The sequence below is a fragment of the Nycticebus coucang genome, chromosome 11 (genome assembly GCF_027406575.1).
Source record: "Nycticebus coucang isolate mNycCou1 chromosome 11, mNycCou1.pri, whole genome shotgun sequence".
Taxonomy (NCBI): domain Eukaryota; kingdom Metazoa; phylum Chordata; class Mammalia; order Primates; family Lorisidae; genus Nycticebus; species Nycticebus coucang.
In genome coordinates this window covers 75,472,300-75,489,225 of record NC_069790.1, presented here as the reverse complement: position 1 = coordinate 75,489,225, position 16,926 = coordinate 75,472,300, and the positions used below count along the sequence as shown (strand labels likewise).

Below are 16,926 nucleotides of genomic sequence, written 5' to 3'. Positions count from 1 at the left end.
ATGGTATTCATAAATTGGGAGAGGATTGATCCCTCCTTCCCTTATGATGGGAGTGGCAGTGACAATGAAGAAATACAAATATTTTGGAAGTGAGGGAATGGGGATGGGACTGGAAAGGAGAAGGCGCAGATGGGGAGGAGGACAGCTGTTCATTTTATATCCTGTGGTCATTGTCCATCTGCCATGAACTGGAAGAAGTCCCCTAATGAGGTTTGGAAATTTCAGCCAGGGAAGTGACTAAGGGAACAAAATACTAAGTATAATAAATCACATTATGTCACATTTCTCCAGAAAGAAAGGTTAGCAAATCCAATAGCCTACGAATGAAGTCTATTAAAAAAAAAAAAAAAGACCACAAATGATTAGCAGCCTCCTTTAAAAAATAAACGAATATAAACACAAGGTAGAGAACAGTTGCTTTTAAAACTTGGTTCTTCTGTATTTTATAGAAAAACCTACCAAGTTTAAAGGAAACATGTTCTTAGTACAAGTACAGACTATTTTTGAGAGTTTGTTTTGATCTTACCATTATACTTTATTTGACCTCTCTTAATCATGAATATCAGTTTTTAGTAGATGCTTAACATGGAAATTTTGCTTCCATGTAGTCTTTCTCCTTCCAATACTGTCCTTGAAATATGTTTCCTCCCTTAAAAATATACTAAATATTCCCAAGGGTATTTTTGGGTGGGTGAAACAGAGTTACAGACATAAACTCCAGATTTCCATATTCAAATAATTGTTCATTGATAAACCAGGCTGACCAATGATTTTGGATACATTCATCTTTTTTTAAATTGGCAGTTTCTATTGATTTATCTGGACTTTAGGCATCATATTTTACCAAAATTGAATTCATTTGCTCTTGACAGATCTAAGAGTAATTTGAAGATTTTCTCATGTGCAAAATGGAACTGTTCTTAATTAAAGTAATGTCTGTGGGTGCCTTTCTGTCACAATTTCTATCCCTGCCATTTGGGACTGAGAAGCCCCAGGACGCTTCCTGCCTGGGCTGCCACAAAGCATTATCTGATGCAGTAACCATTTGTTGCCTGCCTTGCTCTTTACCCGTGCATCAAACTGCTGCCCCTTGGCTAGGACTCCTGGACTTGGAGGGGGCCTGAGACGCCATCTCTCTGGGCATGCACAGGCAGGCAAATCAAGGCTGTATTTCAGGAGAGCCAGAAGCTGCCCTGCATGGGTGCATGTGTACACTCTGTGAGACGTGAGGCTGACAGCTCAGAGCCTGCCTGCTGGAGTGGAGGGAGACTGCTGGCTCAACAGCATTCCCTGCATGGCTATTCCTCATGAGTTTATTTTACTTGTCATCCGAGAAGTGCTAATATAGCACGCTTAAGACCAAATTCTCCTCTTCCCAGGTGAATTATTTTTCCCCTTGCCTTGAATCTCCATTTCAAAATACTCTCTGGATAGTTGATGTCCAGTAAGGCAATAAGAGTAATAGAAACTGTCATTTGAACAGTATCAGGCAAGAAGGTAGCTCACTATCAAAGAGCAATTAGGTTTTTACAAAATTTTACAAATTGGGACCAATATATATAAATATGGTACATTATAAAGAAAAATGCCCAGAAATGTAAAATCTGATAAAGTATAGGAAAACTGAGAAACATATTAAACCAGTCATCCTAGAAATTACAGCATTTTATGCTTAGAACTAGTAGCCATATTTTAGATATTGTTCATGAGTTAGTACTTTCAGACCTTGCCTATTGTGAAGATGTTGCTGCACTTACGGTAAATTATTTTGAGGCCATGGGCCAAGAAAGCTAATATGGGTTTTTTTGTTGTTGTTGTTTGTTTGGGGTTTTTTGTTTACACAGAGTCTTGGTTTGTCGCCTTCGGTAGAGTGCTGTGGCATCACAGCTTACAGCAACTTCAAACTCTTGGGCTTAGCAATTCTCTTGCTGCAGCCTCCTGAGCAGCTGGGACTACAGGTGCCTTGCCTCAAGCCTGGCTATTTTTAGAGACGAGGTCTCGCTCTTGCTCAGGCTGGTCTCAAACCTGTGAGCTCAGGCAAACTACCCGCCTTGGCCTCACAGAGTGCTAGGATTCCAGGCGTTGAGCCACCATGCTGGCCTGAGAGCTAATGCTTTTTTAAGATTTTCCTGACAGACAATAAAGAAGGAAATTAAAATCAAAGTGTGAAACTATCCATGTTCCACGTTATTGTTACTGGAAAAATAAACATGAATTGCCACCTCCAATGAAACATCTGAATAGAAGTTTGTAGAGCTATCAAACTATTGATAATCTGGGTAATAAGTGTCTATTTGAGGAGAATTATTTTGAGGAAGAAGAAGTGCAAAGTAGCAAATAAGCTTTTACTGTGTTTCTTGAAGCCTTTGAGTAGAGTAAGAATATTTTCTTCCAGTGAACAGGATTGGCCTCAAAAATCATTTTTAACTTTAAAAAAAGGATAGATAATTGCCAGATCTGTTTATTATACCAATATTTTCATGTTGGTCATCTCATTTTTTGCATTTCCGTGTAAAATGAGGCAAAGTCTCTTTCTTAAAAGCCCTAGCCTAGAGTAACATGTAATATCCTTTGGGAGGGACAGTGTCTAGCCTTTTAAAAGCTCTCTAAAAGTTCCCCATTTGTCTCTTTGTACTGACTACAACCTTGAGTTAGTGGTTCTGTCCTCCATTCATCTATCTGGAAAAGATGAAAGGGTACGTTGACCCTCCTAAGTTTTGTTCCAGTTTGTACTGCAGTTTGCTAAGGAGCCAGATTGTATCTGTTCCCTACCTTTATGATCTTTCTCTATCAAATGCTGTTGTTTACATGCAGCTCCCGGAGCCCTGCCTGTCTCTGAGATCTGAGTTTTGAGTGATGGCAGTGGCAGCACTCACACTGCGAGAATCCTCAACAGAATTCTGTCCAGACACTCTTCCAGCCTTCAGTGTTTATGGGCCCCACTGTGCTTTCCAGAGGCATGATTTCTGGCAGTGATTTCCCCATCTATAAATTCTGTGAGATCAATTCTCTCCTCCTTCTGTGGCCCTGTGCTGCATTTGAAAAAGCAGCTCATTTTTAAAGCAGAGCTTTGGGAAAAGAGCCTGCTCCCAGCAACCACTACCAATTCCCAAGAGGACAGTAGCTCCTTCTATAATGTCCTGCTCTGATTTGCTTTGAAAAGTCCTGGGATTGGTGCAGAATGGCCTAACCAAACAAACAAACAAACAAAACAAAACACCACTCAGGCCTTAAGAGACTAAACACCAATTGATTTTTTTTTCTCTTCTACTGTAAAACTAAAAAGAAATCAAGGGACTCATGGAGATATACAGGGTCACCATCCCAAATCTGTAATTTCTTTTTACAAAAAAACTTGGGAAAACCACACACCAATTAAAAAAAAAAAATTATGTAGCAGCAAAGCCCTACATGACCTGAATTCATTTGGCAGTGAGACCTAACTAGAAATGATGTAAAGCTATTTATAATCTTTATTTCTACTCATGTGAATTTTTATGCCTTTTGTCACAGAAATGTTAATGTTTTTTGATCGTAGAGATCATAGTCCAGACTTTTCTAGGGATGTTGCCTAACATATGGCATATGCACCATATTACCTTTTTGAAATCTATAAATTAAGTTCTTTGATTTCTAGAATTCATCTAACCTGAAAGGATTATGGATATGTATGGTTATTATTCGAAGGAAGGAAGGAACTCTTTACTTTTCAATAGAAGTTACTGTGTTTTCATTTTTAAGTGGTCTTGATTTTCAGTCAAATCAGGCTATTCTTTAAGTTGTTTGTTTTCCTACCAAAAACTACCCCAAAAGACTGGGAAGAAAGGATGGAATTTATTTGTGAACTTTGGAAAGTTGCTGAACCTAGAGTTTATTTGCAGTCTCCTCTGGACGTGTGTGTTATGGTAAACAGTATATTGCGCGAGGAACAGGTTTTTGATGTACTTTATGTGGATTTCATTTGATTACCATATAATTGCTGCTTGTCCCTGTGCTTGTATATTCTTGAGATTAGAAACACTAATAGCTCTTTAGGATTCTCCGAGCTGGCACAGCACAGAAGCGCTCCAGTAATCAAGTTTGGGAAGTTACAGGTTCTCTCCGGCTTTTGTTGATTCCCCGAGATCCATGAGAATCAATATAGGCTTCAGTCAGGTTTGTTTCCAATATAGTCAGAAACGCATGGCGTGTTTCTTGTGCAAACAGTTACCTAAAAAGTCATTTCATCAATCCTAATCTTGTTACAATGTGGTTCATTGCCTTATATGAGTATTTTAACTGAACCAAGTCTGCCTTAAGTAAAAGAAAAGAAAAAAATTTCAAGAACCATACATTCTCCTTTTTTTCTTTATTGTTATCCTATTGTTAAAATACACTTACTGCTTGGTTGCACCACGCGAAGCAGGGGGAAAATGAGCTTTGCATTTAGATCTCTGTGCTCTGGGGCCCGCAAGTTAAGACAGTCGTGAGGTTCTGGAGCACACGAGCAGCGTATGTATGCTCTGTGCAGTGTCCATGTTTTGTGGCTTTACCTTTGAAGCTTACACAATTTGCATGAGGGCTGGGATCTAAGGAAAAATAAAAACAAAGTTGGGCGGCGCCTGTAGCTCAAAGGAATAGGGCGCCGGACCCCATATGCCGGAGGTGGCGGGTTCAAACCCAGCCCGGGCCAAAAACTGCAAAAGAAAAATAATAATAATAATAATAAATAAATAAAATAAAAACAAAGTCACACTTTCAAAATTAGATACAAGTGTGAATACTTATTCAGAATGAGAAAAGAAACCATAACAAAATACAAATTTTTAGAAGCTGATAACACCACAAACATCACAAAATCAAGAATATAACATTTTAAACTGCCAAAAATGCCCTGTAATACTTTCTCCTTACATCTTTTGTTTTTCTTGCTGTATACTCTTAAATTGCCTCTTCATATGACAGCAATTTTATAATGTTTTCTAGAGAGAATAGATAATTCTGCCTCTAGCTTGGTGGATCAGAGTTTGCTTTTTATGTCTAATATTTCTTCACAACTCCTTATCGATAATGTCATTTAGATTTTTAGAATCATTATCAAATTGGAAAAAATGTCTGTCTTATTTCTATTTCTGGGCATTTTAACTTTCTTTGTGCAGTGACTAACCATGACTACTCTCTGAATTGATGTCGCTCATTAAACAGTGTCATCATTGTCCTTGAGCCATGATGCTGAGTGAGTCAGTAGAGTGGGAGGTTGGAGTTCCTGGAAGCTCTTTTATGTTGAGAATGACTAAACTACAAAATAGAAGCAAACTACATAACCATATCACACTAACCCCAGATGAATGTATTTGCAGCTCAGCTTTTCCTTAGCTGAATACAAAAAGCGGCCATGGCCACCCCAACACCACCTGACATGGGGGGGACTTGACAAGGGCAGAGTGAGAATGGAGACAGGATCTTATCCAATTGCAAGTGTTATAAACCAGGGTCCTGTGGGTTCACGGCCAGAGGTTCTCCCCAAGCCTTGGAAGTGCACATCCAAGTGAGGCCCATATAGCTTTTCAACTTCATTAGCCTCTTGGTGAATCCTCTTCTGTCTGTACCAGACATTCAAATTCAGCATTACATTTACACACGTTGCATCGATACACACGTTTCCATTCTGATAACAAACTTACTCCACTTCCTTACTTCTTTCACACCCTCCTGCAGGTTGCCTCAACTTTTTCTTTCAAATTCCAGTTCCATCCTATCACCTTCCATTGATTTAACGTTCTCTTGTTTTTCCCCTGTCCTGTGTAGGAACCCTGAGTATTTCTATATCCTGCTGCAGTTAGTGTTCTGGTTTATTTGAATTCAATATAGATATTTTAAGCCATGATTTTTTTTTTTTATATTTGGAGTTTTCTACAGCATGTGTCCATGACTTCATAACTCCTGTCTCCTGACAACTTTTACTGCAGTTATAAATAGGCAGAGGGAAAGAGCACTGAGTTGGGAGTCAGGCCATAGAGTCCTCTCTCTGCCAGTTGAACTCGCCACACAACCTTGGATAATTGGTGAAGCCTGTCTGGACCCCTAGCAACTCATTTGTAAAGTAAATGTCTCACTTCATGATCTCTTAAATGTCTAATCACTGTGACGCTGAGTCCTAGAACTGGGTGACAAGAATGAAAGTTAACTAGGAATGTACTTTGTCTGAAAGCATGGTTACTATGTTGTCTGTTGTAGCTAAGGCAGCCCCTACAAGAAGTTTCCATTTCTTAATACCGAGTTGTATTTAATTTATACTTGCAGTATATTTTGTCCCCCGGGAAAGATATTAAATAGAGGAACAGAAATGCAGCATCAGCAGAATATGTGATGTTGTTGCCCAGACGATCCTTGCTGCCAGCCGGAGAGATGGGAACATGCTGTCCCTTTGTCTCTTTCCAGAAGTGTCTGTGCTATTCAACAGAAGCTGGAAATCACCTCCTCTCCCTCACCTGCTGAAAAGAGGGGCTATGGAAGAGCCAGTAATAATTTAATAGTATTATTGTATTTCCAAAGACTCTGTACTTAGACTGTACATCTAAGAAAGGCTTCATCGCATTCATTCATTCATTCAGAGTTTTCATTGAGCTCCTCTTCTGAGGGAAGCCACTCTCAGGGCACTTAGGACAGGCAGAATTTGTGAAACAAAATCTTTTGACATTCTGGTGGGCAGAGGCAAGCATGAAAAGAAAATGTCAAGAAATAAGAAACAAAAATAGAAGGAAGGGTGCTTTGGTCACTAGAAACAGTATAATGAAGTGGTTGAAAAGCCTGGGTTCTGATCTGCCCAATTCCGAATCCCACTATCAGTAAGTGTGGCCTGGAGTGAATGTGTTAACCTCTTTACCTCAGTTTCCTTACTTGAAAAGCAGAAATGCCTTTAGTAGTCTCTACCTGTTACGCCTAACACCTATGATTGTTCTCTTGAGTTACCAGAATTTTTTCTTGATGGGGGCTATTAAAATTCTAATTAATCAGATTTTCTGTTTTCTTTGGATGCTAGAAACTGCACAATCCACTGTAGCAACTGTAGCAGCCTTATGAAATGTGTTTCTTTGCCCTGATCATCCTTCTCCCAGAGCATCCTTTTTATAACGAGACTCTTCTTCCTCACTCACACATTCACCAATGGTGCTAACAGGCGGGTTACTCATTTGGGTCTCAGTTTTCACTCCCGCTGAAGAGTAGAACAGTGGCCCATAGGAAAAGAAACTATAGGGGAAAATGTAAGTAAGTTATTCGATAAGAAGTAATTGAGTTTAATATTTAGCTCATGAACGAATACTGTTAGGGCATTTATTTCTTTTTCTAGTATAAAGTGAATTTATGAAATGAAATTTATTATTTTTTTTTTCTGTAGAGACAGAGTCTCACTTTACGGCCCTCGGTAGAGTGCTGTGACATCACACAGCTCACAGCAACCTCCAACTCCTGGGCTTAAGCGATTCTCTTGCCTCAGCCTCCCGAGCAGCTGGGACTACAGGCGCCCGCCACAATAGCCCGGCTATTTTTTTGTTGCAGTTTGGCCGGGGCTGGTTTTGAACCTGCCACCCTCGGTATATGGGGCTGGCGCCCTACTCACTGAGCCACAGGCACCACCCATGAAATGAAATTTAAAATGTTGAATCATAACTAAAATTTATTAAACAGTGTGCATCACGAATAGTTTTCCAGGTACTTTTCATGTGTTCGCTCCTTAATCTTCACAACAGTTCTGTGAAGTTGCTATTAGTATTCACATTTTATAATTGTGGAAACTGGGACGCAGAAGGAGTAAGTGTCCAAGGTCACACAGCTGAGGATTGCAACCCTGGCAGCCTGCCTCCTCTATCCACTCTCCTAACCCCTATTCACACTGCCCTCTGGAAGATAGGTTATGTCAGAGGAAATTTCACTCGAAAAAATAAAGTACAAAATTATATAGATTTACCTGTATTGCTAACAAGCACTGAATTCGTTATCAATTTTCCACATGTGAGAAAAATTAACTATGATCTGTTCAAGGCCATTTATACATTATAAGATGCACCTGCTATCAAAGATTTTCTCATTAATCTTTAGCATTACAAATTAGACACATTTTTCTCTGTAAGGTCACAATTTTATTAGATTTCTTCCTAAATATAAAGGCATGTTAGGGTTTTTTGTTTGTTTATTTACACCTGTGGTAGTATCATTTGAAATGAAAAGACACAACAGAATATTTGGTTGGTGGAAAACGAATACTTCTAATTCTGACTTGTCATGAATGAGATGTCCTGCAAAGATGGTCAGTAGCAGTTGGATCTGTGAATTTCATAGGAGATATAAACCTGAATATTAGCCATCATATATGTTATTTTAAGCCTTGAAAGTGGGTAAGACCACCAAAGGGGCAATGTTGGTAAAGAAGGAGAATGGCATTGAAACAATCGGAGTTGAGTAGAGAGTAGAACAGTGGTTACCAGAGGCTGGGGTGGGGGAAGATGGACGGGGCAAGGGGAGACGTTGCCCAAAGGGTGCCAAGTTCCACTTAGGAGGAATAAGTTCTAGTGATTTCTTGCACAGCATAGTGACTGCAGCTAATAATAATGAATTGTCTCAACATTGCTAAAAGAGTAGATTTAAATGTCCTAAACACAAAGAAGTAAGTGTGAAAGGTGATGGATATGCTGACTAGCCTGATTTGATCATTGTGTAGTGCATATAAATATCATCTCATCTTCTGGTACTTCGTAAATCTATGCAATTATTTATCAATTAAATTAAACTTTATAAAAAACAATTTGAGATCAAGAGGTAGAGGAAAACAAAGCAGACTGACAAGCAGTGGCCAGAGAAGCAGGGGAAGAACCAAGAAGGTGGTGGAAGTTGGAAGAAGAAAACATCTAAGGAAAACCAGATGAGCTGGGACAAGTCCTGCTGAGAGGTCAAGGAACCCAAATTTGGGAGAGTGATCTGTTGATTTGGCAACATGGACTCCCCAGTGACCCGGGGACTAGCCAAGAGTAATTTTGAAGAAGGGCTTGAGAGCAAGAGCCTGGATGGAGTCAGGGAAAGAGCCTAGGATAGGAGGAAGTGGGGGAAATTTCTGGACAACCAACCCCCTTTCGTAAAGGTGAACAGAAATAGCAAGGGGGGGATGCAGTGGGGATCTGACACTAAGAAAGATTTTTTTTGTTTGTTTACAATGGGAGATGCTCTGTGTAGTAGGTTGTATGATGTTTATATGGTGCTGGGAGTTGTCCAGGAAATTCATTGAGAGAAATTGATGATTCGGGAGAATAGGTGGAGAAATCTTAAGACGTTGTGGGAGATGGGATCTATTCCGTGTGAAAGGTTAATGTTTGATTATAACAGAAGCATTTCAACTACTGTAACAGGAGGGGGGTGGAAAACACGGACACGGGTGGATGGAGAACATGGTACATGTCAATGTGTGGGTGAATAGATGAGGGTATTATCATCTGACTGTTTCTATTTTTCTTAATTATATGCCCTGCATTGTTGTTTTTTTTTTTTTTTTGAATTATCTCAGGATTTTAATGAGCCATGTTCTTCTCATCTGTGAGTATCAAGTATTATTGGTGTCAGCAGATGGAACGAGATTCCTCTTCCCACTTGTGGGTGTGGGTATGGGGTATGCCCTGCATTGTTAACCTAATAAGAACTAACTTACAGAACTGACTTTACATTAAAATGCTGAGAATTTTTAAAATATCCCGGTATTTTTATACTTAAATTGATAATACAAAGCAAATGATTAAGTTAGCCCAGATTCATAGGTACAAAAACAGTGGCACAAAATCAGGACATCATCTGTGAAAAATGAAGTTTTGTTGCAAGATAATTTCAGGGCATTATGCAGACATCTGCTTTAGTAGGAGTAGAAATGGCTAATATTTACGTTGCGGTGCATGTATGTCCTAAACCACAGGGCAAACTCTAAGACAATAACAGGCCAGAAATACTGCAGCTAAAAATATCCATCCTTATGTACTATGGGTCGACTAAACAACTACTAATAGTGTAAATGAGTTACTCATGAATGAATGGAGGCTTACCTTTATCATTTATCAATCTATTTGTCAATTTAAAATCAAGATTTGACAACCTAAACCAACTGGAAACAATTCTGATCAGGTATTTTTCACACAGAATATCCTGTCCTCCCTCAGACTGTGGACATGGCAGTAATCTGTGTGCAGGGCTACATGGGAGCCAAATGTCTTACACTGTGTGAGATCTCGGTACATTCTAGAAGCTCACTAATTTTATTTATGACTGTCAAACTATAGAAATCCTTGACAAATTATTACCCTTATTGTAGGTAACACTGGAAGTATGCAGGCTGTTCTCATTTGCATGTAAGAACCAAAGAAAGTGTTTGAATTTCTAGACTTAAACTAGTCTCTCAGAACATATTCTCATAACCATGGTTCTCAGTTATCTTCCCTTATTCAACAACTCTAAATCCTTGTAAAATTGCTACTTTACAGAGAACGATTACATTTGAAGCGATCTGAAGAAGGGAAAACGGACAGGCAAATAAGAGGATATTTTGCATTTAACTTTTGGGATTGTCTTTGCTTCCTGGTTTTAAATTTCGGCTTTGGCAATTACATATCTTTGATTTAAGAGAGGAAATGAAGAGGTGGCTGTTCCAGGTGGCACCTGCTTACTTCTCACTCTGTAAGACGTACCTTGAGGGGTGTGATGACTCACACAGTCCTGGGCTAGTGCTGCTTCTCGGGGTTCCTGGTCGATCTCTAGGAACTGTGCACCATCGCCCCACTGAGGTTGGAAGTGCAGCTTTCTCCCAAAGGGATCGAGGAATTGTGGAAAGATGCTAAACCAGGAGATAACACAGTTCGAGTCACTTGTAGAAAGAGCACAGGCAATGCTGTAGCTGGGCGAGGACAGGTGAGGAGAGGCTGAGACGGGGAGACCAGCCAGTCACTGTTGCAGAGAACTGACAAGGTCTGGTGAGGCGCCCCTGACAAATGGTAAGGAGTGGATGGATTCACAAAATACTGATATTTGTGGGAAAACATAATGACTAAGCGGTTGAGAAACAGTGAGTCAGCTACCAAGTGCCTTTTGGTTTTATACATACATAAAAAATGTAATCTCATAACACTGTGAGGACAGAATAAGAAAATACACAGGAGTCATGTTTATCTTCAAGGCTGTGTTTGGACACATTTTTATTTTCATTTGTGTCACTTTTCCTTCTCTATTCTCAACGTACAAACAATTTGTAAGAAATTGCATTCTGTAAGGAACATTTTGTGGTTATCATTGGTTCTATCCTTTCCTTTTTCATTTGCTTTTAAGCACTTAGGGTGTTTAAGACATACAGGAGGCACATAAGCAGCATTTAAATTCTTTAGGCTAATTTCAACCTTCCCTTGACATAACGGATTCCTGCCAGACCTCATTGTTTGTGTTGAAGTTTGTCCCACATAATCCTGCCTGTTTCTGTTTCCAGCCTCACAGTTGGATATTTATTTTAAGCAGCTGCTCTTGAAAGGTAGAATTTAGCGATGATTAAATGCATAAGGTGGGTTTCCATTTGAGATGGGGGTTGCTGGGTAGCTTTCCTTTGGATTCTTCTTTCATGCTTTTTCACCTACATTTTAACTGTGAGAATAAATCTGGGAAAACTGCTGTTTGGCCTTTTAGTACATTGCCAGCTTTGGCCATTGCGGACTAACTGGTTTTGTACTAAACACTGCTGGAATAAAATAAATGAGTCTGATTAAAGCTTGGAACCTCTGAGCACTACAAATGTAAAACCATCAACAGATTCCATTTGCTGCCACTGAGGCTCCTCTGGCAGATGGATGAAAGTTAAACGAAAATTGCCCTATTTCTTTTTCATTTGGTTCATTTGCTTTTAATGTAGTATGAAAAATACTGCCCCACATCAGTGACAATAAACTTTTGGCAAATATTATTTCGTAGTTGTTTTGGATATTCTGAGAGCTTTGAAATTATAGTCATACCATGTTTTATTATCTGAATTCATTGAACATATAAAACAAAGCCTTATCAATTTTCAAACTTTCTCTTTTTAAACTTTCTCTTATTTTTAATATTAAAAGTAACAAGGAGAAATAATCATCAAATATACACAATGGGGCATCTGTCTTAACACCTAATGTTGGGCTGTAGCAGAGTAATATCTGTCACATTCATAACAGTTCCCATTCATCTAGTTCTTGAATCTTTACAATGTGTTAGTTCCTTGCAAATTGTTTCATCATGTAGATATACATACACAGAAAGAGAATGGGGTTTTTATTCCTCCGTTTCATGACTTATGTACCATTTAATCTAATAACTAATAATTGGTTTTTAACTTGCAAGAACCATAATGGCATTAGCAATCCATTCTGTAATACTTAGATATTTTTTGGCATAGTACTAAGTATTTATTTTACAGCTTAATTTAGTAGTTGATGTATCTCCAAAGAAATCTGCAGTTGACCTTTTTAAAACTTTCTTTTGTGGCTCCTAAGATTAGAACAGATCAACAGAAAATTTCTGCATAGTAAGAAGAATGGGAAAATTATCAGATAAATATCTAAATAGTTGTCAAATTATCTAAAATATTTATCAGGAAAGATAATACATAATTTCCCTGCTTTTTAACTTTGACATGTATTGTTATTGTCACTTACAGGGTCAGGTTCCTGTCGCTTTAGTTATTCAGACCCCAACATCGTTGTGTCCTATACCAAGAATAATTCTGCGGACTGGATTCAGCTGGAGAAAATTAGGTTTGTTGTAACTTAAAGTATTTTTATAAATTCTGGTGTAGTTGAATTTCTACTTCTGCATTTGCCGTTTTTCTTTAGGGTTGAAAGTATTCTGGTGGTTAACCTTGTTGAATGACATGGATACACATGTTATGACCTACTTGGTGGCGCCTGTGGCTCTGTGAGTAGGGCACCAGCCCCATATACCAAGGGTGGTGGGTTCGAACCCAGCCCTGGCCAAACGGCAACAAAAAAATAGCCGCACCTTGTGGCAAGAGCCTGTAGTCCCAGCTACTCGGGAGGCTAAGGCAAGAGAAATGCCTAAGTCTAGGAGTTGGAGGTTGCTGTGAGCTATGTGACGCCACGGCACTCTACCAAGGGCGATAAAATGAGACTCTCTACAAAAAAAAAAAAAAGTGTCATTTTCTGTTCAGAACTTCCCATCGTCAGTAGCACTTGTAACAAACTTGTACTTTTTGGCAAAAGTACATTTGGGATCATAACCTTTCTGAGAGTATCCTCCATAAAGTAACCTTATTACATATTGCTGTAGGTGACCTGACTCTAGCCTGGGTATAGGTCTGGGAATACATAAGATGACCCCCTAAATTCCTTCCAGTCTGTCGTGATACTGGGTTAAAAGCTCTTGGGTCTTTGACGTCTAATCTCTAGTTCAATCACTTCCCTTTGAACTTTCAGTTCTAAAATTCTTTTATCGTAATTGTGATACGACTTTTAATCCTATGGTACCTTTTCTTTATTTAAAAAAATTCCAGTAAGAAAATGAAATAGTATGATTGAGGAAAAAGAAACTCACTCATGTTAAAAATATTTGATTAAATTACCCAACTCAAATTCTGTTGGCCACTTCTGTAGAGTTTACATTATAAATAAAATTCAAATTGGATGTTTGATTTCAACTATAAGATATTTAAAGGAAAAAAAATACCTTGAACGTTTATGAAGAGATTATTATGATTGGGGTAGTTCTTAAATTAGCATAACTTAAGTAGAATGTTTTCTATCAGTTTTGTCACAGTTTTCTTTCTTCCACAAGCTGTTTTCCTTTAGGGTGGCAGAATAAATATTAGACTCTTAGTATAAGATTAAACCAATTTATCCAAAGTTTCTACAGTAGTAGTATTAAATAAAAGAAGAAACAAAAACTTCACAAGCCTAAGCTCGCTAGTCTAACCAAAAACAGAAGTGTTTCTAACTCATGGATTTTAATGAATTGTCTCCCTTTGTGATAGGACAAGATATAATTTATGGGCACCTGGTATAAGCTGAGTTCTAACATGCTGTGCCAATTTTATAACATAACATTTTGCTATTCTTTTTAATGTCTAGTAGTTATGAGAATGTATGACTATTAAAATTTATTTATATAAATGGCTTTAATCAAGACAGCATAAATATTGAAAAATTGACCCATATCGCCATTGTTTTCTCTTGCTAGCATGCTATAATATATGATAGTTCAAGTAAATCATAATACGTATTTCTTGCAGGAAAGCAGCTATATGCTTTTGATATGTCAAGTAATGAAACTACACATTAGTTACAACATAGAGAGATCATGTTCTGTTGATTCCATTTACTTTTTGCATTAAATGGGGCTTTCAATTTTATACCATCTACCAAACCATCGTACTCATTAATCCAAATTTTCCTTACTATTGGTGACCAGAGTAAAAGTGTTTCTAATCATGCCCTAAAACCAAAATCTATGCTCTTCATCAATTTAAATTCTTTTTGAAACTAAAAGCATAGTCATCATGAATTATTTTAAAAGAAAAAGGAATTGATTTCCCCCAAAAGTGAGGTACACCATCCATAACCTATGCTGACAATTTTACGGATATATATGTGCTTCATTGATGAGTTAAAAATATGGCTTTTCTCTAGTCTGTTCAAAACTGATTTATAGTAAGCCTAGGGTACCACTAGTTTGCATTTTAGTACCACTTTTAATCTTGGCAGGGGTAATCATTTTTGCTATAGCAGGTTTCTGCTTTGGTAGAAGAAAATGTTTAATAAAAATATTTTATTATATTGCAGAAGGGCCTCCATTCTAACAGATGTAGTCTAAAAATCATGTCAAATAATCTCGTGTTTTTAACTATTGATCTGCATAAAATTATAAAGAGTTATTAATGAGAACATTTCATTCTCATAGCGAATCTCACATTTCATGTAGCGTAAACATGAAAACATCTGATTACAAGAAACAAAATAATTATTACATAAAGTCTGATTATTAAACATATGGCATAATATTTGGTTATAAGAAATAAAATAATTATTACATAAAGGCTGATGATTAAACATACGGCACAGTGGCTTCCAATGAGTACATAATTTCAAAGTAAGCATCAAATTAAGATCATAATTTTATTTTCCTCTTTTTTTCTCGTTATCAAATAAACTAAACTTTTTTATATTGCATGTCTACATAGGCAAAACACTGTGCTGTATCTCCTTAGACTTTTTTGTACCTGCCAGGACACTGTGTGCCATTTTTTCTTCAGTTTTTCCTTTACTGGCTTATTGGAATATACTGAGTTCCCCCCTTATGTTACATGTAAACCTCTTGAGGGTATTAGTATTTAAACTGCCATCACTGGATGTAAAAATCTTAATAAAAGATATTAAAAGACTTAAGAGGGCGGCACTTGCGGCTCAAAGGGATTGGGTGGGTTCAAACCCAGCCCCAGCCAAAAACTGCAAAAAAAAAAAAAAAAAAAAGACTTAAGAGCTATAGTATCACCAATATTTAATCCATAATAAATGGTACACTTTTAAATTCATGAAACTATAATCTTAAGAAACAAAATTCATCTCTAAGAAAGAAAAAGTTGACCTTGTTGAACCTCCTGTCTTATCCTGTGTCCAGAGCCCCTTCCAACGTGAGCACAATCATCCACATCCTCTATCTTCCTGAGGATGCCAAAGGGGAGAACGTCCAGTTTCGGTGGAAGCAGGAGAACCTTCGTATAGGCGAAGTATATGAAGCCTGCTGGGCCCTAGATAACATCCTGGTCATCAACTCAGCTCACAGACAAGTCGTTCTGGAAGACAGTCTTGACCCAGTGGACACGGGCAACTGGCTTTTCTTCCCAGGAGCTACGGTTAAGGTTTGAGTTCTCTCTTGTTTCTTCTCCCTTCTAAAACCTAAAGCTTAATAAACTAAATTACATAAAAATAACTATTTTACCAAAACCACTATTAAAGGAATAGGTAATATTCTTCTTTACTTTACTCTCCCTTTTAAGGATGATGGAAAATTATTAGTTTAAAAGGATTCATTTATTCATTCATTTAAACAAGTATTTTCGAAGACCCACTGTGCCATGTACTGGGCTGGGCCCAGAGAATATAACCACAAAATGGTAGATATGCCTCTCTCTATCATGTGGATGACAATTTTATAGGAGCAGTTAGACATGTCAACATGCAGGTACAAAATAGCCTAATTGTTCTGATTGGCTGGCAAAGTCTGGAGTGCTGAGAAAGTATGGTAGACAGTGCCAGTGCAGACGTGGGGGGTCAGGAAGCAATCCAGGCAGAGACTTAGGGTAATTCGGAGTTGACCAGGTGGGAGGAATAGTGTTCCTAGAATTGGAAGTTACATACATGAAGACTGTTTTACAGGCTGGCCCTTTATGTTCCTCAACCCCAAATTAATATGTTGAAATAGTAACCCCAATAAAATGGAATCAGGAGGTGGTGCCCGTGGGGGGTGATTAAGGATAAGGGTAGTGCCCTCATGAATGGGAGTAGTGGCCTTATAAAAAGACGCCAGCAAGCACACAGAGAGCAAGGCTGGCGGGCCCTTAACTAGCCACGGAATCTTCAGCACTTTAGTCTTGGACTTCCCAGTCTTCAGAACTGTAAGAAATAAAAGTTTATTGTTTTAAGTCACTAATCCATGGCATTCCATGTAGCAGTGCAAAACTAAGGCAGGCTGAAAGGTGAAAGAAGAGTCTTGGACAAAGCTTGAAGTAGCCATCCAATACATTTTAAGTTGTGACTTGTGACAGAAAAGTCTAAACATGTGGCCAGTGACAAGATCTTGAAGACCTTGCAAGCTGTTGTAGAGTCCAGACTTTATCCTGCAGGTGGTAGGAAATTGCTGGAGTGCCCTACATAAGAGCCTATAAAT

At 38.2% G+C, this 16,926-nt stretch overlaps 1 protein-coding gene across 1 annotated transcript in view; it reads left to right on the top strand.

Moving 5' to 3' along the window:
- RELN (reelin) overlaps positions 1 to 16,926 on the top strand; it is a 533,405-nt gene that overhangs the window by 255,829 nt on the left and 260,650 nt on the right. The window contains exons 9-10 of the mRNA XM_053609340.1: positions 12,686 to 12,782; positions 15,658 to 15,898. Of these exons, the coding sequence (XP_053465315.1) occupies positions 12,686 to 12,782; positions 15,658 to 15,898 (338 nt within the window). The remainder of the gene's footprint in view (positions 1 to 12,685; positions 12,783 to 15,657; positions 15,899 to 16,926) is intronic.